General features: G+C 39.3%; 1 protein-coding gene across 11 annotated transcripts in view; it reads left to right on the top strand.

The window, feature by feature from the left end:
• The window catches only part of LTBP1 (latent transforming growth factor beta binding protein 1), a 182,091-nt gene extending 158,507 nt beyond the window's left edge, over window positions 1-23,584 (top strand). For 9 of the 11 annotated variants that reach the window (XM_056488100.1, XM_056488097.1, XM_056488101.1 and 6 more), the window contains 8 exons: window positions 859-1,041; window positions 2,311-2,397; window positions 4,399-4,527; window positions 5,852-5,992; window positions 8,276-8,446; window positions 17,875-17,997; window positions 21,171-21,320; window positions 22,546-23,584. In XM_056488100.1, coding sequence (XP_056344075.1) covers window positions 859-1,041; window positions 2,311-2,397; window positions 4,399-4,527; window positions 5,852-5,992; window positions 8,276-8,446; window positions 17,875-17,997; window positions 21,171-21,320; window positions 22,546-22,715 — 1,154 coding nt within the window. In that variant the 3' untranslated portion in view covers window positions 22,716-23,584. The remainder of the gene's footprint in view (window positions 1-858; window positions 1,042-2,310; window positions 2,398-4,398; window positions 4,528-5,851; window positions 5,993-8,275; window positions 8,447-17,874; window positions 17,998-21,170; window positions 21,321-22,545) is intronic. The other 2 variants (XM_056488103.1, XM_056488099.1) reach the window with 1 other exon arrangement.
• The last annotated feature ends 1,812 nt before the right edge of the window (window positions 23,585-25,396 follow it).

The raw sequence follows: 25,396 nt of genomic DNA, 5'->3' as shown, positions 1-25,396 counted from the left end.
TTACATGGTAGTTCTTATTTCTGAGCCCTTGATGATAATTTTTGTGAAGTGAAATGTTAGGTAGACAGAGCTCTGTAAACACAGAAGCTTTAAATAGGTATTTCTTTTCAAAATCACTTCTTGGTGTACTTTAGGAGTGCCTTGCTTTCAAAAGGTCTTTGATCTGTATACTAATAGGGTATTTATTGGATCTATGGGACAGACTATTTTGCCTCCAGTCCATATAAATATTGTGAGAAGACCCACTCAGTGCTTAAGGCAATAAATCTGCCTCCTTGGCTGGATTCCTGTTTTAAAGTAAAACACAGAGCTAACTTGACATCTGTATTATATTCCTCTGCTTGCCATGAAGTCAGTAGGTTACTTTTGCAAAAATCATAAAGGGCATTGTATTCAAATGTGGAGCATGCTTTTTTTCCCAACAAAATTAAAAGGGGCTGTAAATGCTCGTTCTTTTGAAAAATTGAGTTTTTTCAGTTCATGCTTTAGCTCCTTTATCTGAAAAAATGAGGTTGTAATATTTGCTTACCTCTACGAAGAGCTTTTGGATTCATATGTGAAGAGCATCATGTCAAAAGCTGGCCATGGCCATTAGTAGCAGAACATGAGAGCAGGTACTTCATGCATTGCTTGAAAATGATAGAAGTGCAAATTGGAGGAATCCTTTTATGGTCAAGTTGGAGAACACGTCTGAAAAAGCCAGAGGAAAGTCATCAACTTCCATCATTCTGTCTAATGTCAAAAAGTTAAACCAAAATTTGCGCTTAACCATTTTATTCTCTGCTCTTTTCACCTCCTGGAAAAGTGACTAATTTCATGTGTCATCTTGTGTGGTTTATGTTTTCTTTTCCACCGTAGAAATGCCAGTAGAGGCTGATCAACAAGAAGATGGAAAGAAGGAGTGCTACTACAATCTGAATGATGCTAATTTCTGTGACAACGTGCTTACATCCAATGTAACCAAACAAGAATGCTGCTGTACCTTGGGTGCTGGCTGGGGTGATAACTGTGAAATCTTCCCATGCCCTGTCATTGGAACTGGTAAGAGGAGGCCTTCTGTCCCTTAGCAAGCTTCTGAAGCATTGTGTTTATGTTAACAGAGTGGGCTTTGCCCTTAGAGGAGTCTTGCTCATTAAATCCCATTTTCTGTAGTATTTAGTCATGACTTATCCATAGGAGGAGCGGAAAAGTGATAGGAATAATTCGTACCTGGTGTCAATCCATTGGCTTCTCTGCTCTTGCCCCAGGGATAAGAAGAGCCTGTTACTGAACAGTGTTATCTCCAACTGATTTTAAGCAAATACAGATTCTCACAAAAGCTTTTTCCAGATGCTGTGTAATATGTTAGGTTTTTTCCACAAGCTGGAAAACAAAGGTAACCATTACAACATTTTTGAGGCTGCAGCTATTCTTTGTAATGTTGTTTCTACAGCTTACTGATATATATTATGGCAATAGTTTTACATTTTGCAACTTACTGAACTATTCAGTTAATAATATTCTATGCAGACCATTGTTTAACTTCTAAATATTAAATTAGAGCAACAGAGTCAGGTGATATTTGTCACAAATTTTGAAAAAAGTACTTGAACCATAAGCAGGGATGGCTGAAATTCAAAATCCAGCTGGAAGAAATCGCATAAGAGGGAACATGCATAAATGCTAAAGATTACTTTTCACAGAAATGCATCATCACATTTAATTCCTGTTTTAACTATACCTTAGAATTAGTCAAACTGAAATGAAATGCATTATAAAAAAGAGGCCTCTCTGCTTGGATAGGTTTGTTTGATTCTGTATAGTCTCCAAGACACTTGAAATAATTTCTCTCTGTAATGCACACCATGTTCTCCTGTTGCAGTCAATTAGTGTTTTTCCTGTATCAGGAGTGAAGAATGTGGATAGGGGTTTGTATCTCAGTTGGAGTATGCCTAGATTATAGCTTGCAGCGTAGCTCAGAGGCCCATGCTAGCTTTAATTAAGATAATTTGGCTACTGGTATTGTTATAACTGCAGTGCACCATGAAACCTAGTAAGGAGCACATTCTCCTGCCAAAGAGCAAGAGAAATGAGTTTGCCTGGAGCTCTGTGGGTGCCCTAGTGAGGTTTGTGAAAACTAGCTCTGCAAACTGAGAGCAGGGGAAAGTCAGGCTGTGGCATTTGACATCCCCCATTAAACTAAATGTGTGTATGATTGCCTGATAGATGCAAACAGGGCAGATATCTCAAAGTACCCTGAAATGCATGTAGCACTACATGTGTGAATACCTTCTTCTTAACAACAAAATTCTTGTTTTCTTTCTCTGCCAGCTGAATTTACTGATTTGTGTCCTGAAGGAAAAGGTTTCATTCCCTCTGGAGATTCATCTTACGGGCTTCTTGCTCAGAATTACAAAGGTCAGTACTGAATTGTATTAAGATTAATTGTTTCAGAAGTTCTGGTAGTTGATTGACTAGAAGTGTGGGCCAGGAATGTAAACATACTAATTCAAATTTTATTAGGTGATAAAAAAAGTTTGTAGTATGAAACATTACTGAATATCATCATTTTACAGGTTGTTAAGAATGTCAATTACACAGTGTCTGCAATATTCTGGTTTAATTTCTACTAAGTGCAATATACTGTGAGAATAGGTGCTGTGACCATTAACCACAAAATCACTTGTTTCTTTTTGAGTTTGAGAAGCAGCCATCACAGAGCTCATCTTAAAGTCTCTGAAAGTTTAAGGGTGTTGTTTATCTTTACAGATCCAAGATTTCTGTATATACTCACCATGGGGATTTGGAACTTGCTGTGTGTGCAGCATATCCCAATGCATCTCAGATAAAATCTGCGTTTTTGTACTACCTCAGGGTTGATAATAGTCTCTAGCTGCTATAAATACTGAAATGTGGAAATATCTTCCACAAATCCCTGCCATAATAAGAATTCTTTCCTTTTCAGTAAATTTATGTTGTAAAACCTTAGGAATGGCACAGAGGACAAACACTGAATAGATAAATAACTTTTACTAATATGCTCTTTTAGTAATGCAATCCTTCTGTTACTGTTGCTTTTGTCCACAAGCTTCTCCTTGTAGGAGCAATTCCTGTTTCCTTATTGGAATTACCTGTCAGAAGTGAGTAGCCCACTGGCCTTCCTTGGTTCTGCTTCCAGGCTTTCCCATTTTTCTCCAGGCACAAATCCGTGTTCCACAAGAAAAAGACAGATGTGAACATGACATTTTTTATTAATCTTTGCATTGTTCTTGCTGCAAAACAGTCAAAATATTTAATGTTTGTAACCACTTAGTGGCTGGAAGAGTGGATGTAAAAATAGATCATTTTCTAGATATTTCAATGCTTCTGGAAAAAAGGAAGCACTTTGAATGATTCACCTTTAAAACTACTGTACAGCTAGAAATGACAACTTTGGGATAAAATCTGTGTTTCCCCAGAATAAATGGGGAGTAAATATATAGAAGACAGTAGATTAAAACAATTGGTGTTGAGAGAAGAATGACCTACTTTAAGTTGTGCTTTTTATTGCCATTTTTTACTACCAGCCTAGCTTTAACAGACTATTCTAAGTAGGTCTAGCAAATGAAAAGTAGGCTGGAAAAAAGGAAGTGAATAGAATTCCAACAGTAACAAATACATAAATACAAGACTGGGAAAAATGCGTCCAACTGTGAAAAGCTATATATGAGCTGGCATATATTTTCCATGAAACCTCCCTGAAAACATTTAACCTCATTTAAAAGTGTGGTAGATTCTCTTTGTCAGCTGTCACTAGCTCTGTAGTGATTGCCACCCTGTGTTCAGCCACAGACACAACTGGTTCTGTGGGGGGGAGGCTGAGCTAAAGTTGTGCTTTGAGAAACAAAGCCACGAGCAGTGTGGATTGAAAGGTTTCCTACCGTGCACAGCAGAGTCACCAAAGTCTCTGCAAACAGAACAGGAGTCACAGAGTCCATCCATAAGCATAGCTGCTTAGTTAGTGTGGTAACCAGATGGTGTGCTTAAATTAGGTCCATGGTGGGAATACCTTCAGTAAAGCAAATTATATGGGAAAATACTGGCCATATTGTTCATCTGTTTTGCTTGGAGTAAAGAGCTATGTGATACCAAAGGAATGAAAGGGAAACTGCAGATTATTCCAGTCTCTGTGTGCCATGGGACTTAATTCTGACAAGGGGAAGTAATGGTCCACCAATTTTTCCTTTTCCATTCTGGCTACATAGCCTCTTCCACACCAGTTGCCTGAGGGGTTTTTTTTCTGTGGATATCTTTGCTCCCGGGATTTTCTCTTTAAACTGAAGTTTGCTTGAACAGAAATGCGTATAGGATTTATTCCATCTTGTTTGTCTGCATGGTATCATAATAACAACAACGGGTGACACATTGTTTTTTCCCCAGATGCTGATGAATGCCAACTCTTTGGACAAGAAATCTGTAAAAACGGCTTCTGTTTGAATACACAGCCAGGTTATGAGTGCTACTGCAAACAAGGCACATACTATGACCCTGTTAAGCTCCAGTGCTTTGGTAAGTTTATTTAAAGTGGTCTTGTCACTATAATGGTATGCAGATGGGCAAAACGAGCAGACTCCTACAGCAGGATTCCCATCAGTGCTGTGGCATTCCCAGTAAGGGGAGAAACACTGGGCCTCTGAACTCCTGTAGGAGCTTTGTAAGATGCATTGGGTCATTTCCCTTCCTTCTGCTTGGCTGAGCAGCTATTCTGGATGACATAGCTGTGGCATGTAGAGCAGGGTTTGCTGTATTTGCCTCCTTTTTGAGCAAATTACTCCCAGGAGTTTGCATCTCCAGAACAGCCTTCTGTTCGCCTTTGAGTGCAGAGTCAAGAGCTGTGCCAGCCTTAATGCAGGCAGCACAAAGTGATCGGAGGGGCTCCCTCCTTACATGCACACTGCTGCTTCACTCTGCCAAGGTACAATTTAGCCTTCTGTTCTTTTTATATGGGGTGAGCAGTGAAAGGCTGTATGGTAAAGCTTACATTTCATTTGGTAAGTGTTCTGGGTTTACCATATTGAATCAAATTAATGCAGACTCCTTTTTTTGTTTCACGGACAGATATTTTCCACAAGGAGTTAATATGCAATGTGAAATTACAGTTGAGGTCATTGATAAGCCCATTTTAGCCTGCATAACCTTGTACTCCTTTGGTTCTGGTATTCAGCTAAAATTACTCATGATCATGACCCTGGCTTTTGCTTTGTAAGCAGAGAACCATGTATAATGTGCAGAATAGCATAATGAAAGGAAGCAATTTTTGCAGCTGCAATAAGAGAGCCTTTTACCTTGGGATTCTATGATTATTCTTTACAAAGGGTGGGCTTCTAGCTGATTAAATGTAATTTATCTAAACTGGCCTGCTCTTCCCTTTGAGCTAAATTTCAGCTTTGGCTTTCCAAGACAAACTAAGAAATACCATGGCTAAGTAAGGTGATCTCTTCTTCTGACAAGCTCATGAAGAATCACTAAGACTATGCCCACCTCTAATGCCTGCTGGTATTGTCCTAAAGGGAAACAAATGTGGGAAGCAGTGGCAGCTATACTGGATGCAGGGTATTCCTGGCACTGCAACCCCTCCAACAAAGCCTCCTTATCCTCCCTAGTACTTCACCCTAAGTCCTAAGACTTGAGGATCAGAGGTCAGCATCCTTCAGATGTCTGTCCTTCTCCACAGGCACAGGGAGGATTGTTTTGCCAGCAATGGGTACTTTTGGAAATTTACAGAAGGCATGCAGTGAAGTCTGCTCCTGTTACAGGAAAATAGAAACATAGATTAACACAATGCAAATACTTTGTGCTGGCTCTCCTTGATACATTTCCTTCCATTTTAAAGACACGGATGAATGTCAGGACCCAAACAGCTGTATTGATGGCCAGTGCATTAACACAGAAGGATCTTACAACTGTTTCTGTACACACCCAATGGTTTTGGACGCAACAGAAAAGCGGTGCATCAGACCAGCAGATTCGAGTGGTATGATCCATTATACATATTACTGAAGTGAGTACACCTCTACGAGGTGGTGCTGACATGGCTACAGACCCGAAGTCTAAGCTTAGACTGGGTCATCCTTGGATGAGCCTGCTCTTCTGGAGAATTTTGGAAGGCAATGCTTGGACCGTCGTCTGTTGATCCAGAAGGCATCGTGATGTAGGACTCCACAGTGCTCCACTTTGCCTATACAGACAGGACATTGCTGGAAGTATTGTGAGATTAGGCCCGGGCTGAGGAGTCTTCAGCCAGTTCACCAGCTCTGCGTCTGCCTTGTCCAGCCTTGTAGGTAATGAGGCACAGCCTGCTTGCTGTCTCAGTAAGGCTGGGGTTTGGCTGCAGGCTAAGTCTCAAGATTCAGTTCTACCAAAGTAAAATAAAAACAGGAATGGCAGGATATAGGAGGAAATAGCTAAAATTGTACGTGTGCTTTCAGTTGATTAACATTGAAGGTACATTGAGCTCACATTTTCAAGCTGTGGGCTTCAACGTCACTGTTAAAGTAATGTTTTTGTGTGTTCTTTCAATTTCAGTAGACACTGATTTCATTAAAAAAAAAAGTCAGATATTATGAGATTCTTAGAAACATCTCAGAAATCCAGAGCATTATGCAGTCTGCATAGCTTAGTGTATGCCACCCATGTCTTCGAAAGAATTGTTGCAATGGGTTTGATATAATGCTAGCACTGTGTAGCTGCCATAAATCCAGATCTCTGGTTCCTGCAACTTGCAGTGAGTTTTCCTGAGATGCTTCTGTAAAAGGAAATGGGAATACAGAATGGCTGCTTTAGTCACTCCAGATTGTAAGGCTGATATTTTGGGGAGTAATGTGGTCGCCCTGTTGCCTGGAGCTGTGAAAGAACCACAGCATTTCTATTGTTCAATCTTCAGTTAAACAAACCAAGAGCAGGATTGTCCTTTGGGTTCATCTAGGATGTGAAGAGAATGCAAGAGCCCAGAGGGTCTTCTGTCATGAGACATTTGGGCTGACACAGCAATGATCATCTCAGCCAGCACAAAGCACTCAAGCCTTGTATCGGTATTGGCAATGTTCCCCTCACACAGAGGGGGCAGGGGCAGACTGGTTCCTTTGCTGCCAGCAGAATTTGGAGTTGGTTGCAGAGACCCACTGCTGCTTTTCACTGTGTGCTCTGGCAAGCTTCTAGTAAAATAGGTATCTAAGTTGTGGTCACTTTCATGCTGTCAGAACTCAGTTTTGCTCTTGGGCAAGGTTTCAGTTCTGTACTCACCCATGCATAATGTAAAAATGCAGTAAATGGATATGCACAGACAAAACAGGACCTTGGTTTGTGACAACACTTATTTTTCAGTCCATGTTGGAACAAAATCAAAACCTTGCAGATGTCTTCTCAAAACAATTGTCCTGAGGTTTTTACATTCCAAGTGGAAGATTAAGTTTACAAGTCCTCTCCTTCCGATCAGCAGTGATCAGAACTTGCTGGGACCGGGAATGGTTTCTTCTGAGATCTGTGTCAAAACTATTATGCCTCTGAAATACTCCAGCCCTGACAAAAATACAGATTTTTGTTAATGTTCATAAGAATGTGACAGTAGTTCACAGCAGCGTTCTGTCTCTAACAATAGCTGTAAGTGGATGATTAGGGACCAGGAGGGCAGATAAACAATACTTCTCTTCACCCTCCCCAGCACTCTCTCAGCCTCCAGCTATTTTCAGCTCAGGGGATTTCCTGAGACTGATGTAGTTTGTCTGTTTAGTTAATGGGACTCTCTCTTCCAAGTATTTGTCCAGTCTCCCAGGGAGCCCATGTAAAATTTTTGTTCGGCTCTGCCCTAGTTGTAAAAGTTCTTTCAGATGCCATTGACTGCAACATAAGAAAAGCAAAATAACAACTTTTTAAGATCCATTGTGTGGATGGATTTCCCCAAACAGTCACCTCACTCCCAATGCTGGCTTTTGTCAAGCTTTGTTAACTTCCATGGGAGCCGAGCTGAATCTGTGTTAAGTATTCAGCAGTGACTGTGATTTAGAAAGATTTGGGTTTTGGGTATCCAACACAATGTGCTTTTAAATCGGCCTAATGTGACAACTCAGAACCTTTTAAGATTTTTCAAGGGATGAGCCACCTCAGGCACTTAAAAAGGTCATGACTTCTAAAGTCAAATCTGTATTCAGCAAACTCTGTAAAGCTAAGTCGTTTTTCTAATCTAAATTCATAAATCAAACCAGTGTCTTATTTAAACAACCATGCTGTGATTATGACCTAATCCTGTCTTCTCCATCAGAACAAACTGAAGAAGCTGAGGTCTACCAGGACCTTTGCTGGCAGCACCTAAGTGATGATTTTGTCTGCAGTCGGCCCCTGGTTGGGAAGCAGACGACGTACACGGAGTGCTGCTGCCTGTACGGGGAAGCCTGGGGCATGCAGTGCGCGCTGTGTCCCATGAAGGACTCGGGTAAGGAGATGCACACATTGCTTCTAGAATGAAATCTGAAATGTTTCATCATTTTAATGATGCTACTAAAGCATTTGTACCTTGCACTTGTACCTGCACCAGTAACGTAAGAAAGAACAAAAAACCCCTAGCTCAAGTTAAGGGAAATAAGTTACCAGTAGGGACTGAAAAATTTCCAGTGAATATAATTTAGTGTTAAAAAAAAAAGCTGACTAGTATTTTTAAAAGCCTATATGTTGTTTACATGTTTGGAAATCAGATACTCTTCCATGATATTTCAGGTAGAAGGTGCTATTTGTAGTGCCTACAAAAGGTGAATGGATACAGAGAAATGTCATTGATGCACACATTTCTTTCTGGGGACTGGAGAAGGGGCCAGTGGAAGCAGCATAGGTATATGTCGTGCTGTGCCTGAGATAAATCAGTCCTGGAATGATACTAACTTCTTCCTTCTCCTGTATAAACTGTTCCAAGGTCTAGTTTGGATGCAGATTTCTTACTATAAATGAGTCTTTCAGTGACACATCTTTCCATGTAGGAATACCATCCTGCACTGGTAAAGCATTTTATTGTGAACATTCCTGGATTTTTACTTGGGCCTGTGTTACTCTAATGGTAATGTTGTGGCTAAAGCAATACATGTTTTACTTGTAGCAAAAACCCAGGAATTAAAAAACTATACAGAGAAGCTTAGTGAAGCATTAATGTGGTTGTTTCTGTCTGCTTGGGTTGTATGCTTTCATAATTTACTTGAAAGGTCCCTGAACCTGTTCTTAGATATCTTTACTTGTTTGAGTTTGCTTTGGAAATGCAGCAATTGAAAAAAAAGCATTTGATTTTGATGATGTTGGCTGGAGTAACTGCTGGTTGATGCTTACCCCAGGAAGAGACTGAAGAAGAAAAACAGGGCATGACAGCAGCTTGATTTATAAGATATGGAAATCTTTGAAATGTCTTTGTCAGAACAAATCTTATATGAGGACATCAAATTACTATACCTGCTAGAATAACAAATGCAATGGAAAGAAATGCAAGATAAATACAGTGCAACAGCTAATGGCAAGAATCATTGCTATGACCTGGAACTCTTCAAGTGGAAAGATTGAGCAGATTAAAGGAGTTTTTCTTTGTACAAAGTTCATCACATGGTGAGAGTGTGTCATGCAAGCATGCAATCGTGAGAGAGCAAAAAAAAGCTATTCCTGTTAGAGTTAAATTTAGTGCAAGATTTACTTCTGGAGATTTCTAGCTAGTTACATTTAAAGCAAGATAAATCTGAAAAGAAAGAGGGAAGGACCACCAACATGGTCAGGCAAAGAGAACCTGCCTCACAAGGGAAGATGAAAAATTCCAAACATAGCTGCAGAACAAAGGCTGCAAATTCTAAGACACTCCTCTAGAGCTCAATCATGGAGGATTCCCAGAAGCTTTTAATTTAAACAAAAGTGCTGATACGAGTTTAAAAACATTTAACTATTTCAGTTTGAAAATGTTGGATGCATTTTGATCATTAGGAACACAGGATCCTGGAGCTTCAATCCTATGCCAACAATGAGGTGAAAATCCCCACTAGCTCTATGAAGAAAATTGATAAATTAATTTTAAAAATTACATGGAGGTTCCCAATGGATAACATCCTGAACATTGGATGATCCTTTGTCAAAGCTGAAAAGTATTATGTTGGATAATAAAATCTTTCTCCCTTCAGACACAAGATAACTTTTATGTGATGTTTCATGTGCATTGAGTAGTATCTGCTTTAACTGAAACCGAGGCATACTTTATCCAAAATACTTCAAATTATGCCTATAGATTGGAACATAGTTAAAACTAAAAGCATATTGAATGTTTATTATGTCAGAACAAACATACAAGCTCTCATTTCTTACTGGAGATGGTGTGTGCTCATCTGTCCTCACACACACGTGCACTCACCCACACAGAAACCTGGAAGCCTTTCTCTGTGTTCAGGAACGTTTACCAAGAAAAATTTAAAGCTGACTGAACTGAATAAATGATTCATTTGACATGGCTTCAGTCTGTAGCACTTCAAGTGATATCATTGGCTCAAGAGACTGCTTTCACACCTCCAGGCCATCAGGTCACAGGTTCAAGTCCTGGCTGGGGAACCTGAAATTTCTCCATTTTTGAGTACTTAGGTATTGTGTTGGCTGGGTTTACTGCTCGAAGGTGTTTGCTTGTTTGCCCAGTTAAGGGCTTTCTGAAGATTTGTAACACATGTTAAAGAAGACCTGGTGATGTGAAAAGCATTATCACCACAAGACTTGCACCATGAAATGGGTCATAGCATAGATTTGTGGCTTCCTCTTACCTTGTGTCCCATTGTATTTGAAGATCTAATCACTACCCTCAGAAAGAAGGAAATACAGGCCTACCACCATAAATTATACTATTGCAAGTCCCTTCTAAAGATATTAATGCTTTATTTAAAATAACCTCTAGCTTTTGTAACCCAGCTTGTCTTTAAAGTGCTTCCATTTTTCATTACAAGACTGAAATATCCTGTTCAAGTAGGATCCAGAATAAAACCAGTGGGAAGATACAGCACTTTTATAAGAATTTATCCATATTAAGCAAAAAGAATCTTAAATCAGCCTGAAAACAGAACTTACATGGTTGCTACTGTTTCTAAAAACTACTAATCAGTGCTTAATTTTTAAAAAAACCCACTGAAGTTACTCCAAACATTCAGAGAATGAGACAAAAATAAGTAGTGTTTTTTGTTATTGCAACAAATATCAACAGCAACATCTTAACAGTAAGACTGATAAGTATTTTGATGACAACATTGAGGAACAAACTCAAAATATTAGTTCAAAGTCCTGATCAAAATACTGCAAACATGGGCTGAAGTGCTGTGGTCGAGTACATCTGGCTCATGCAAACAAGGGGTGTAAAGACATTGTTTTCAATTATTTTATTATCCTATGATGTCATCATATTGCAGATAAAGACTTTCACAGATTTCATCCAACAACAAAATATATTCTCTCTGAGCTCACCATGTCATTAGTCTGTATTTGCCCAAAGAACAGTAATAACAATTTAGTAATTTTTCTTTGAAAACTTCTGTATTACTTGAGGTTTGTCATTGGCAATCTGTAGAAATTGACCAGTTGAGGAAAATTAGATACTTTTTGGTTTAGAAAACAACAGCAAAACATCCTTTCTTCATTGCACCTACCCAAAAAAATACATGTTGGATGATCTGCCTTTGGAAGTTCTTCTTCCTTGGTCAATTTGCTGTTAGTGCCTAACAGCCCAGCTCTCTCCATCCAGAGTCCATGGACTGGTAACTGGTAGTAGGACAGGCACCAATAGGTTTAGCAGCTGGGTCAAAGCCTCCATGGCAGAAAACAGAGCAATTGGCCCAAACTGAAAAGATCTGAAATCTAAGATAAGGCCATAAATAGCTCAAGTTAACCTGAACTTGTAGAACCTGAGCTATAAATATTCTGACACTCCAGAAGCTCCTGTGAGACTCTTAGGGGACTGGGATGGATTTTAGGCAAGGTGTATGGTTACAGGAAATTTGAAGAGAGGAGATAGAATTAACAGCTAGAAAACGTTCGGTAATGTGGTGTGCTGGGGGGTCAGCATTTAATTTACAGAGAGAGCCTATTTTTGTATTTGCAAAATGATAGTTTTGAGGCTATTGTAGTGCAGTACCAGCTTTGCTTCAGTAACACCTTAAGATGCTGGTAAGGCGGTATTAGGAGCCCTTGAACCAAAGAGATGTCAGGCAATTAAGGAGGGTACTTTCTCTTCTGTTGCTGGCTGCCTGGAGAAGCTTGCATACAAAAAAACAGGGCGAAGTAGGTGTGGAACTCAGCAGCTTTAGCAGATGTTTTAGTGAGTATTGAGAGTGGGGGTACATTACTACATCTGTAACTCAGACTTTTTTATTGGTGTGAATGCTGAGATAATGTCATGAACACATTCTTAGGCAACTGTAAAAGGGACCAGCATTCAGTTTATCAGCCTGCTTATTTGTGTATCCTCTGAAACACTTTTTCTACTCTTAAGTTTTAAATTCTATTACTTTGTGGGGTTTCATGGAGCCACTCAATGTTTAGAAGATCTGCAGAAAAGACAATGGTGGATCTCCAGTCAGTAGATGTTTCAGATTTCTATGGGATTAGAAGTCACATGAAGAACTCCTGTTCAAATTGTATTTGTAGTTTCTCCTAACCTCCACCTTAGCATTTGCAAAGCCCGTTCTAGGAGAGCACTGAGAGTAGTGGGTAATGTGAATCACCTTGGGTGTTTATAACGTAGGATTTCTCTTGCACAATTTCATATTGTGTTTTTTATACAGAAACCCACATTAGTGTTTGTCCTGCCAATTTTTCCTTCTATCAGGAAAGATAAATCAGCACCCTGAGTAATATATTCCCCTGACCTGTTCTGGACATGTGCTTTACAATGAGATGCTGTCCTGGAAGTGGTTATGCCTTTCCATAGATTAAAATGGACAATGAGCAACTAATTCAGATGCAGACCCTCAGAGATGCCTACATGGAGTTGAGTTCTGCCCATTTTTGGCAGAACAGATTGTTTGGATTGCATATTTGTTGCAAAGGAACTCTGTGTATCCTTTGTAAACATTATGAGTTAGTTCTGGGCTGAGCTTCCATATTATGAGAACATCGTGTTCCCTTTAAGTTCTGGCTATTGTCACTCATGAAGATCTGGAAGTACAGGGAAAACCAATGTGTATAAAGGATGAGTTTTCATCTGTCCTCTTTTGGGATGGTCAAGATCAGCAGGGAGACACTGGATTCTTTTCTGTAGATCATTGCTCATCTTTCCATTTAGGATGGCATTGTGCCTCCTCTTGTGGTAAGGGCCCTGGTCAAATGGATTATATCCTCTGGGCTTAAAATACTGCAGTGATTGGGCCTCGAATATTCAAATTGTTCTGTTCGGTTGTGCAGATTTTTGGCTGATTTAATTTCTGTTGATGAAGAGTTTCAGTGCTTTTCCTGAAGGTTAGGAGAGACATGCAGAGTAGCTTTGGCTCATGAAACCTCACATTCCAGGTGTACATGGAAATCAGCAAGAAATCAGAATGCCATGTGCAAAACTGTGTCAGAAACAACATGACTTTTACTACAACTTTTAGCTATTTATTTGGAGCAAGAGGAGAGGGAAGATAATTTTAGGAAACTTAAGCAGCATTAGTAGAGGAACAAAAGATCGCTACCAAAAAGTTTAGAGACAATCAATTTGGTAATTATTTTCAGTTTAGCAAGAGATTTACATCCACTGTGAATCTTTTTCAGGGATTTCATTTAGAGTGTGGCCATGAGAGGATATGAACATCCTTCTTAACTAATGAAAAATAACCTTGCCTTTTTCTTAAGTTGTAGGATAGATATGAATGCTGTTCACTGCAAACTTTAGCTTCTATCCATGGGCAAAATCAATTGAAGTTACCAAAATTGTGAAATTACACAATCTAAATGCAGAGCAGAAATACCTTTAGCTTTGCTTCACATGTGATGCAATCTCCTGAAACAGCATAAACTCAACTAATTTAGACTGATGTCCACAACCTTTGGTGAAACTGTTGCATTCTTAAATAATTGGAAGGATCTAGTTTGGTTTCTTAGTCTTGGTTTCTTTTGTGTATGTGATGGTGACAATTCTGAGGAGCTGGAACAGAAATAAAGCTTTTTTTCAGGCAGAAGCTGAACTGGCTGTGGTATGGTTGTGTCAGGAAAAGCTTTTTATATAATATTTTGCTTTAAATACATGAAATATGGAATAATGTTTCTGACATTAGGATTTTTAGGCCTCTGGGTACAAGTAAGTCTCACAAGGGCTTGCTCAGTTACAACTATATATGCAAATAAGATACACATTTGCACAGCTAACATTTTACTAACAAGCAACTGAAAGCCAATGGGTCCATCCAATTTATATTGTGTTCTCTCTGTCAGCTGAGCTTTCATTACCAATTACAGCTAACATCTGTGCCAGTGCACATGTGTGTCTAGATGTAATCCCCTAACACTTGTTTAATATGCAATACATCTGACTTTAAAAATATCCTTTACATTTTTGGAAGCATACATCAGCTTCCTTTTATAATAGCCACCCTAAGTTATGCAAGAAGCTGTCTCTATGCTTCATTTGCGAGTTATGAGAAAAACTTAGAAACATGTGGACCAGTGTAGACTAAACTGTGTTAAAAACAAAAGTGGTTTTTTTTTCTTGAACTGTAGTTGTATTGTCCCTGATTGCAGCCAAGAGATGAGTGAGTAGAAAAAATAAGCCCATATAGAAAAAAGTTTCTTCATTAATTGTGAATTATAGAATATTTTCTTTCAACTTTACTTGAAAGATTCTTTTCAAAGTGAGCATTAATTTTTGTGACAGCTAAAATGTTTCTGTCATTCTGGGGTAGTTACACATTCTCTCTTGGAATCTGCCTGCTTACCACCTTCTTGATCTCAGTCTCCTGTTGTCACCTCCCTAGGCAATGTCATGCTGTTCTCCCATTTGAATACTTGCCTGCAAGTTTCTGTGCACCAGTCATGCTTTCACCCACAAATCTTACAGCACTCTGTTCATTTAATTCCCTCCCCTGGAAAACTGTGACCTGCACACATGACAGTGACCCAAAATACATTATTTTTAAATTGAACTGTAGGAACATAACATAGCAAGGGGAAAAGTTTAAGACAACAGAAAGTGTCATTGCTGTAACTTGTTCTATCCTCCACAGGAGCACTCTGATGGGTTCATTTCTGTCAGGGATCCAAGTCTCAAGTCTACCTTATTTCAAAACACCATTCTCATAACCCTTCAAAAATGTGGCCCCCTGTATACCTTTCAGTCTTTCTACTCTCTTCGCTGCCCACCCTTTTCTTCCCTGGGAAAAAAAAAAAATAAAAAAAAAAGAAAAAAAAAGAAAAAGAAGAAGAAAAGGACAAGCTGAGAAAGGTAGAATAGATAACTTATCTTTGGTTTTGGTCCTGAATTTCTACTGTTTGTTTCTTAGCTGAGTTGCTGTTGCTTCTCTTGGGTTTATTACCCGAGCACCTAGTGACAGACTCAACACATTGTAAAAGACAAGAGATTTAGTCTACATTACTTGGACAGCTAAATAGAACATACAGTGTTAAGAGAGTATTATAGTTATAAGACCTAAAAATACAGACATTCAGAACTTGATTTTTGAGGGACCAGTCAGGCAGGAAACAAGTTTCTATTGTCAACATTTCTTAATTCTTTAGATGTTGAACAACTTTGCACTGGCAGACATGAAATATAAAATAGTCTTGCACAATTGTCAAACTACGCAACTCTCGTGTACATGAGAGCTCCATCTCCATGGATTTTCAGAAGTTCCAACTGCTTCCTTCAGAACTAAACATTGCTTATATGACCAGTATCACTAATGGCAAAATTAGCACAGAGTAGTCTGGAAAGCCAGTGTCCAGGTTCTGCTCAGTCCTTCCCATCAGATCACATTCATGTGGAAGAAGCAGTAATCTCTGAGAGCTGCTTGTCTTGTCCCTTTGCCTTTCACTGGCTGTTTTTATATGGTGGTTTCCTCCACACAAGCCAGATGAATTAGTATTTTGTGGTAGAACACAGATTTCCATTGCCAAGAACATTTGTGGGCATCTATGAGAAAGTGTTTTTACTACTCTGCGTAACTTTCCTGTGTGTACAAACGAATGAAGGGGTCACTCTGAGATGATAACCTGTCCCCAAGCATGGATGTTAAATCTGGGGTTAGACGTAGGGAAGAAAAATGGGGTGTCTGTGGTCCTATTCAACTCCTAAAACTATATACTTTATCACAGTATCTCAGTGGGAAGCTGTACAGTCAGGGATGCAAGTAGCTTTTGCTATATGTTGTTTATTTTGCCATGCTGGCTTTGTTTCCTGTGCTCTGGGATGTTGCTCTTGGGTAGTGTACTTTGTTCTCCGGGAGAGGAAAGTGGTGTTTGAAATTATTACTGTATATAAATATATTCTGGAGGACATACCTCAAAGAAAATCACTTTGCTCTTGCAGCAGAATGTGGTGGGATTTACAGTGATTGGTAAGTTCTCTGGGGAGTTCACGCTGCAGACTTGGACTGGCAGCCATGGCAGCTCTGGGTGTGCACAGACAAGCTCTGCCTGTGCTGCTCTGTCTTGTGCTCTCAGAGGGCCAAGTTGTTGACCACAGAATTCAAACAGACATTTTGAATACTTTGAGTTTTCAGTACAAAGTAAAATCGTTCCAGGTGGAGGAGATACTACCTGTAAAAATAAAATTACAGTGCTGGACAGCAAGTAGAGCTGTGTTTTGTACTGTCTAGAGGCAGTCTGGACTTATCCAACTATTTGCTGTCTGGGACAGTTCTACACAGCATGAGGTTTCTGGCTCTGCAACCATCTGCAATTCTTGGATTTTGTATCTGCTTAGGGCTTTTTTTCCTCCCTCTCTTTTGGTGGTTTTTCTTTCCTGTCCTTTCTCTGCCTGATTCTCAGAACACCAGGCAATCTTCACAGAACCAGATGCTAAATAGGCTGTAGCAACAGTAAAGGAGCACCTGGTTGCTGTGTCTAAACAATATTTCCATTTTCAAACAAATTGTATTGTATGTCTTTTAGTAAAGGGTAATAGAAACAGTTGACACATTTTTTATTTGATTTATAAGAGAGTCAAACTCTGCATAAGCATTTCAAACATGGACTCTGACACCTCAGATGAAGAGTTGCTTTGGTCTCAACTTATGCATTCTAGCTTTTAGAGCGAGGTACAAAATCAGATGTAACTATTTCTCCTGTGTGTTTCCCCATGCTCTTTGAGGTTCACAGCTAAAGAGACTTTGAACAGCACTCACAATTTTAAGCCTGTGGGTTGAAAATACAGTTTGTAAATAAGTGTGGGCTATTTTAGAATCTGATTTCTGCAGGTTGGCTGATAGTCCCAGCAATATTGGCTGTACCTGCCCCAATTTACTTGCTTTGGGGAGGCTTTTGCTAGCAGCCATGATGGTCTGGGGTAGCCTTTGTTCCACAGAATGAGGAGTATAAACAGAGATAGCCCTGGAGAGAAGTGCAACAGCAGTGGGATACACAGCATCCCTCAGCTCCTGCTTCCCATGCAGAGCAGAAGAACCTGACCTATAACTTTTTGTACAGTTGTTGACTCAAATCTATCCCTGGTGTTATCCCTGTTATGACTAAATAGTATACATTTGGCTCATTAACATTTTAATGACATCCTTCTTGAAGAGAGAATGCTTTCTGGAAATTTTCTTTTCTGCAGATTTATGGTGTTTCTAGGAAGATAAGTTTATTTCCAGCAAATCTGAACCACAGCTCGCTGGGACTAATGTAATGCAGCCTGTGTTACGAGTGTGTTTACTTTTATTTCTCATTTTCTTTCCCCCTCAGAGGATTACGCCCAGCTGTGCAACATTCCCGTTCCAGGATCTCGGCGGCCGTATGGGCAGGATGCTTTGGTTGACTTGGAGGAGCACTACACCCCAGAAACCAACCCCTACTTTGTCGAAGACCGTAAGCAAGATTCTCTGCTATGGAAAAGAATTGAAATGAGATTTTTACTTCGGTTTTTTTCTTCCCTGTAGCCAGTTTCATTCTGCTCTTTGCTCCTGGGTAGTGTGGCCTATTTGTGCTTTACTTATTCCTATGACACTAGCTTTCAGTCAGGTGTTCCAATTCAAGAGCCAGGTTTGTATGAGAGTCCAGTTGGGATCAGAGTACAATTAATTTTAAATCTAGTGAAACGGTTTGTGCCAAGTGCACTAAATTTGTGTTTACCAACAGTTTTACAGCTTAAGGTCAAAAGGCTTGCCAGTTTTCCTTCTCACAAATTGATTTTCCTTTGGAGCATGAGACAGATTTCTCCAGAGTGTGTTTAATTTAAAAGAAAAAAAACCTCTTCATCTTTCCATGATTTCCCAGCAGAGCTTGTATGGGTGAAATGAGAGCATGTAAGTAAGTCATTCTTGCTCAACAGAGAAAATGTAGAGCACAGTGTGATCAGAGAGTACACATATGTATGGACTTCAGGCTGGATGCTATGGCCTGCCAAGCAGGGTGTGAGGGATTGGACACAGCATCGCAGTTGTACTTGAGGAATATCAGGACCCTTTATGTTGGGGCTTGCCTGGCTCATTGTCAAAATTTACAGGAGAGAAATGCTTACAGATTTCAGCATCTTCCTCAAAATCAGGCACCCTGTACAGAATATTTTATCACAGTTTCAGAGAAGAAAAGTGGAAGTATCAGAAGGAGCTGGTAACTTCTCGTGCTTTACATGTATGTGGCCTGCAAGTTGCTACTATGCTCTTCAAGGTATATACAAGGTATATAATTCAGTGGTAAATAAAAATGATAAACTGTGGAAAGTTTTGAATCCACAGCTGAGACCATTTCATAGAATGGCTTCAGTGGGAAGGGACTTTAAAGACAATCTAGTTCCAACCTCTTAGGGACAGAGGCTTAAGGGCTCATGGCTCTTGCTCCCATCCCATCACTGAATCAGATGGGGCATCTGTTTTAGGGCATCAGAGACTTCAAGATCATAATCCTGCAGCAGGCTCTGTGAGGAACAGCAATATATCCCCTCACATGGCAGGGCCATGTGCTTCAGTGTAATATTTGTCATTGTGCAGTTTCTACAGAAGCAAATACATACCTCAGAATTACAATACAAGTCCCATCAAGCTGTTTTGAACTAGAGTATATTTTGTGAAGTGGAACTTGCTGTGAGCGATACATGTTTTAGCTAGTTAGAATTATAACATAATGTATTTATGAGAGAGGGAGAGAAAAAAATGTATATATGTGTGTACATATGTTCATGTACATGCATATATGCCTACATATAATCCATATGTCTAATAAATTATGTCTTTTTTTATATAAAAAATGTATGTGTATGGACACCTTTTCCTTTCTTGACACTGTTTTCTAAATTGGAAAAGGTCTTTACTTTAAAGGTCTCTCCTGAGCTCTCTGCAAGCTCTGCCAGAGGATTCTAGTAAGTAATGAAACTTGGTTACCTACATCATGATAGTGCTCAATATCCTCAGTACTGTTGCACTGGGAAGTGATTTACAAGGCTCATGAAGAAGGCTGCAATGTTCCCCATTTAATGTGCACTTGTATGCATCCTGTGTAGTATGTATGTTCTTGAGATGTGACATCTGTCAGCAAGTACTTACTTTACATTATGTGTTCAGTGTCTTCAGAATCTACTCAGTACATTACTGACCAGCTTGATCCTTACTAAGAAGCCCACCATGCTAGAAAATCCAGGATAGGAACAATATTTGTAATCAAAGACATGGGGAGGTGGAAAATGGCAGTATGGAACTTAAATGGAGGAAGGTATGGAAAGGGCAGAATAGGACAGGCAAAAGCAGATCAGTAGAAAAGAGGCCTCAAGGACCAAGACAGGATGGAGTAAATAAGAAAAGACAAGAGGGAAAAAAAAAAAAAAACTAACAAAGGGGAAAATTAAAATTCCTAGGTAGCTTAGGCAAATGTATGTATCACAGCTGTTGCAATATGAATAAGTAAACAGCTTTTCAATAAGTTGGTGGCTTGTTGGTGGAGCCACTACCTCTTAGAGGACACATGGGGAGATATATCCTACTCTGTTCCACTCCAGCTCCAATTTCCCCTCTGTATATTCATTGTTCTATTAAACTTATGACTCAAACACTCTCAGCTTTTTCCACAGAGGTCTGTTTGATGTGATGGGCTGCCATCTGCAGTCCTGTTACATCACTGCTCCATGAGCAGAAAGCTAGTGAAAAAAACCTAGAACTTACAGTAGTTCAGTCCTAGAAACAATCTCTGAACATGTAAAAATGAAAAATAATTTTGGAAGTATAAATCCTTCTGTATATATAAAAGCATAACTGTCACAAAAACCCTAAGGCAGGGAGCACCAAAAGCATTATACAAACCACTGAACACAAAGACAACTCTTTGTATAAGAGGTGAAAAAAAAAAGCTCAACTCTTTGAGCTCTTGACTGCTCACCATCTAGAATTATGACAAGGAGGAATTGGTAGATTATAGGTATTTGTACTGGCACCAGTCACTGAAGCACAAGCCAAAAGGTTGTTAACAAAAAACCACAACAGGAAAGCAGTCTCTGATTTCTTCTTATTTTCCTTATGGCAGCTGGGATTGATTTTTTTTTTTAATATGTTTTCTTCTGGATAAATTATAATGCATCTCTTACTCCACACACACACACACCTTATTTTTCTACAATCCCATTTTAAGAAACTTTTATCCCAAATTGCACGACCACTTGTTTCCTTAAAGGCTGATACACATAGCCATTGAAATAAAAGGTGATATTTAGAAAACACTGACATACCCTTTAAAAAATAAACAATGAAATTATGGAGTTTCCTTTCTACAAAAAAAAAAAAAAAAAAAAAAAAAAAAAATCACAGGTTTTTAACCCAAATAAAATTTCAGAGTTAACCAAGTTATTCAGTTTCCATCTTGAGACTTATCACAACACTTTTCTGGTATATTTAAAATTCCAGATGGTTCAGCTCTGCTAAAGCTGACCTATTTTCTGCAAAGTCAAGTCACATTCCAGTAAACTACTGAAAGAATTTCAGACTTTCACTATATATTTGGGTATACTGATTCAATAGCTTTGTAACCTACTTGTTTGCAATTCTTTCTCCTCCCAGGTTTTCTGAACAGCTTTGAGGAGCTACAAGCAGAGGAATGTGGTATTCTGAATGGATGTGAAAATGGCCGATGTGTAAGAGTCCAGGAAGGCTACACCTGTGACTGCTTTGATGGTTATCACCTGGACATGGCCAAAATGACTTGTGTTGGTGAGGATAGCTTATCACCTGTTACTTCCTGGTAGTCTGTCAGTTTACTCAGTCACTTGACCTTAGGAAGCCTCAAACAAAGGGGTTCCTGAATTGTATTCAAGACCCAAGCTTTGTTTTATTTACTGCAAAGGCCAGGAATTATTGTTACAAAATATGTTGGTGTTTCTCAGTGTGTCTTGGTCATTGCAGCTGTGTTCAGTTAAGAGAGTAGAAGTGAACAGACACACGTTTGTGGAATGAAGCTTAAACTTATTATCAAGACTTTAATGTACAAAACAAATGTTTTTCAAAGGCTTTAGTAAGCTAGGAGGGTGGAATTGGATCCAGAGCAGAAGAGTGATTTTAGGAGTGGATTTTCAGAGTGGATTCAGAGTGATTGCCTAAATATGCTGATGACCAGCTGATGAAGTTTTGATTTTCACAGATTTCAACAGTCAACAGACTCAACTATTCCTCTCACTCTCAAACTAGTAAATCTGCACGTTTACTAACCAAGACATTTTCTATTAAAACAACTGAACATGGGAACAGCAAATGTCAGTGAGAAGATGAAGCAAAACAACCACTCCTCAGTGTAGAAGCCAAATACAAATAGTGTGATTATTTCAGTTTGAGGTCTGCACTGACCTTGTTTAGCACTGTGCTTTGTGACACACAGCTGAAATCTCCCAGCTCTGTAATGGGAAGCTGTCTATGTGCCTTACAATCTTCAGGAGTTTATGGCAAGCTGGCCTCCTTAGTAAGAAAAGATATAGCTGCTGTGTTTGTCAGGCCAAAGCTGGGTGATGTTGAGTGCAGGTAGTTTGCCCTTCACAACTATTTGGTTGACAGCACCAGCAGCTCCTAAAGTATTCAGTTGGTGAAATACAGATGTTATGCTAAGAATTTCAAGCTTCTTTCTTAAAATCACTTTCCAGTCATCACATAAACACCTAGAAATGGTTACATAATTTTATTGTGCAGCTAAGCTGAATGTAGATTTGGTAATCTAACAGTTTAGGGCCCTTTAATACTCTCTTGATTTCCTATGATAGCTTCCACCTCTTCCCAATTCATCTTTTAGAACTTCTGGCCCAGCCTAATTCCCCCCAATCAGAACTGAAAACAAAGTTCTCAGGGCATTTGTGCAGATTGTTCTAGTCCTGACAACGCTGGAACTAAATGAGTATTAGTTTCACACCAGACTTAAGTACATGTGTCTTTTGATGTCTCCTTTTTGCAGATGTGAATGAGTGCAATGAGCTGAACAATAGGATGTCTCTCTGCAAGAATGCCAAATGCATTAACACGGAAGGGTCCTACAAGTGTTTGTGTCTCCCTGGGTATGTGCCTTCAGACAAGCCAAACTACTGCACACCACTGAACTCAGAACCAGACAGTGAACTGGAGTAGAGGAAAATCTCCATATCCTAAGCCCATATACTCTGCACTGTATGAAGAAAAGGAAGAAAAGTATTTAACTTGAGATGAGAAGGCACCAGAGTAGCAAAGAAAAGGGGAGAAAAGGGTTAAAATGTGTCTAAGGTGAGATGTGATGGGTTGGTTGTTTATCAGCTTCATTGAAGTGGCAGACCAAATGGACACATTGCTCTGTATGAAAGAAACAAGTATATAGTGTGTTCATAAAAAAAATCTTTGAAAATAATCAAAAACAGTGCTGTTATTTTAAACAGAAGAGCTTTGTTTTTTTGGTTTTTTGTTTTGTTTTGGATTATTTTTTTTTTTACTATTGCTTGATTAATTTGGCATTTAAATAGTGATGGAAATATTTTATATTACTATGTCATTTTTTTGATTGTTCATTTCCTTGCCTACTGTTTCTTTTCAGACCTTTCTTTTCTGATCAGTACAGATTCTATGATACAGATATTCTTAGTCCATTTTATAAGAACTGTTACAGAGGGTGATGCTCCTCCTTCCCTGGAACATTGGTCAGTGACTTTTTTTAATTTGCTAGTTGTCTGCCCCGTGGAGCAGGCACCATTTGTTTTCAAATGTTTATATACCTTGGTGAAAAGTCCTTATATTCATTTTGTATCCTGTATGGTTGTTACTGCACTTAAAGTCTTTAGAACCTTTCTTGCCAAGTTCAAAGCTGCTAGTGGACAACATTGGATTCCTTTTGTACATTAAACCAAAAGATTTTAGCTCACATCTCTATTGTAATGTAAATTGAACACAAGAGAAATCTTGTATGATTACCCTAACATATTAAAGCTGTATATTAAAACACAATAAAATCACCTTTTTTTAGAAAAAAAGTGCAATTTACTAATTTTAGCTTCTTTCCTCTTCTTCCCCCCCCCCCCCCCCTTTTCTTTTTGGTGTTTGTTTTACTAGAATCAGCCCTCAGGTGTTTACAGTGCTAGATTTAATTTACATTACAATAGTCTTAGGGAGTTGTCTGGCTGGTTTTTCCTTCTCATGCTGTTTTAATAAGACCAGAATCTGAATTAGTTAATGCCTGAAGTTAGGCTTCCAGGGGGAAGATTTCAAACGCAGACTTACGGAAACTGTTTGACTTGGAAGCTGATTCACATGGAATTTTTTTCTTTCCTGGTTTAGGCATGTGTCCCACTAAATCTGCAAATAACACTCAACAGTATAATGGCCTGGTTTTCAGAAATACTGAGGAAAAGGGGGAGAATTTCCTTTTCTTGATGAACTGTACCTTCCCATCAGCTCTTACTTTTCAGTGGAAGGAGAGAAAGAGATTAGGAGACTGACAGATGTTTCACTTTGACCTTCTCCAGAGGGAAGAAGTTTCTTTCGGAAATCCTGAAACAGTCCTTTTCATATTTTTCAAATGAAATACTTTGCTGTGTATTTAGACCTGCCCTGCATTAAAAGGAGAATGATAAATTAACTTTTTAAAAGTGAGTCAAATTCAGTCCAATTGTCCAAAATTTAAGTTATTATTTTTCATTTCACAAAAAAAATTAAAAATTAAAAAAAATAATCAAAAATCTAACAACCAATTTTCCAATATTCAGGTCAGCCATTGAACCAAAAATGTCATAAGTTGTATCCCTTTCAGTTCTGTACACTACAGTAGATCTTACTAAAGTCCATGTGACTGTAAATGTGCAGTCCTGGGAAGACTCTGCTGGAACCTGACAGTAGGACTAGTGGAGATACTGTTAAAATGCAATAAAACATTCTCAGTAAATGGCAAGAGGGATCTTTAGGGAGGAGATTCTTTGTCAAGTGCCTAGCTCTCTTGATGTGTCTAGAATTAGGCAAGAGAGGGTGGAGGGCCAATCACTCTTCTAGTCCAAAAGAGGTGGATTGCAAACACCTAGAGCCGGTCTATTACACACCCAAGAATAATTCTTGCTTACCTGCTGTGGTTAAGGAAGAAGGAAAGAAGGTCTAGTCTTATTAGTGAATGCTGTAACTAAAGAGCTCTTTGCTGTCCTGCTTGGTCTTCATCAAGAGCAAGGTCACAGTTACAACCTTTCACTGGGCTCAGGATGAGCCCTGGGCTGCTTTCAGCCACCATGAAAATTCGTAGACAAGACAGTGCTCTCCTGACTCCCACCTCCTGCTTCAGTAGCCTGCTGTGTTGATCTCTGTAAGACAGGCTAGGGCCCAAGCCACCACTGCAGCTCTCAGCCCAGCCTCAGATTTTCAGCATCCCAGTGCTGCATCAATCCATACACAGGTGGCACCCCTTTGCAGGTGTGGGTGACACAACAGATGCATTGGCACAACTGCTGCCAAACTAAATGTTGGACGTGTTCTCAGCAGGGAGGATTAGCTGGGTTATTTGTCTCCAGCTGTTCATCAAGGTTCACAGACCTCAGATTGTGCTGGCCTTTTGCTCTAGTTTGCCTTATAGACATGGTTCAAATTGGTCACAGTATTGAAAGCTACCCTTAAGTTCAGAGTGACAGCTTTTGCTGGCTCTGGTTCTATAGAAAACAAATCCCCCAGCAAACCTAAACCATCTCTTGGCCTATCAGTTTCTGTTGGCAGCAATTCATAGGATACACTTTGGTGTGTCCAGCCATCTTCCTCTCCCCTACCTAATTCAAGAGGGCAGCAGTTGACCCAAGCCCTGAATGAAGCTT

Source organism: Oenanthe melanoleuca, chromosome 3, assembly GCF_029582105.1.
Source record: "Oenanthe melanoleuca isolate GR-GAL-2019-014 chromosome 3, OMel1.0, whole genome shotgun sequence".
Classification (NCBI taxonomy): Eukaryota; Metazoa; Chordata; class Aves; order Passeriformes; family Muscicapidae; genus Oenanthe; species Oenanthe melanoleuca.
The sequence above is the reverse complement of the archived record's forward strand: the minus strand, read 5'-3'. Positions and strand labels throughout refer to the sequence as shown.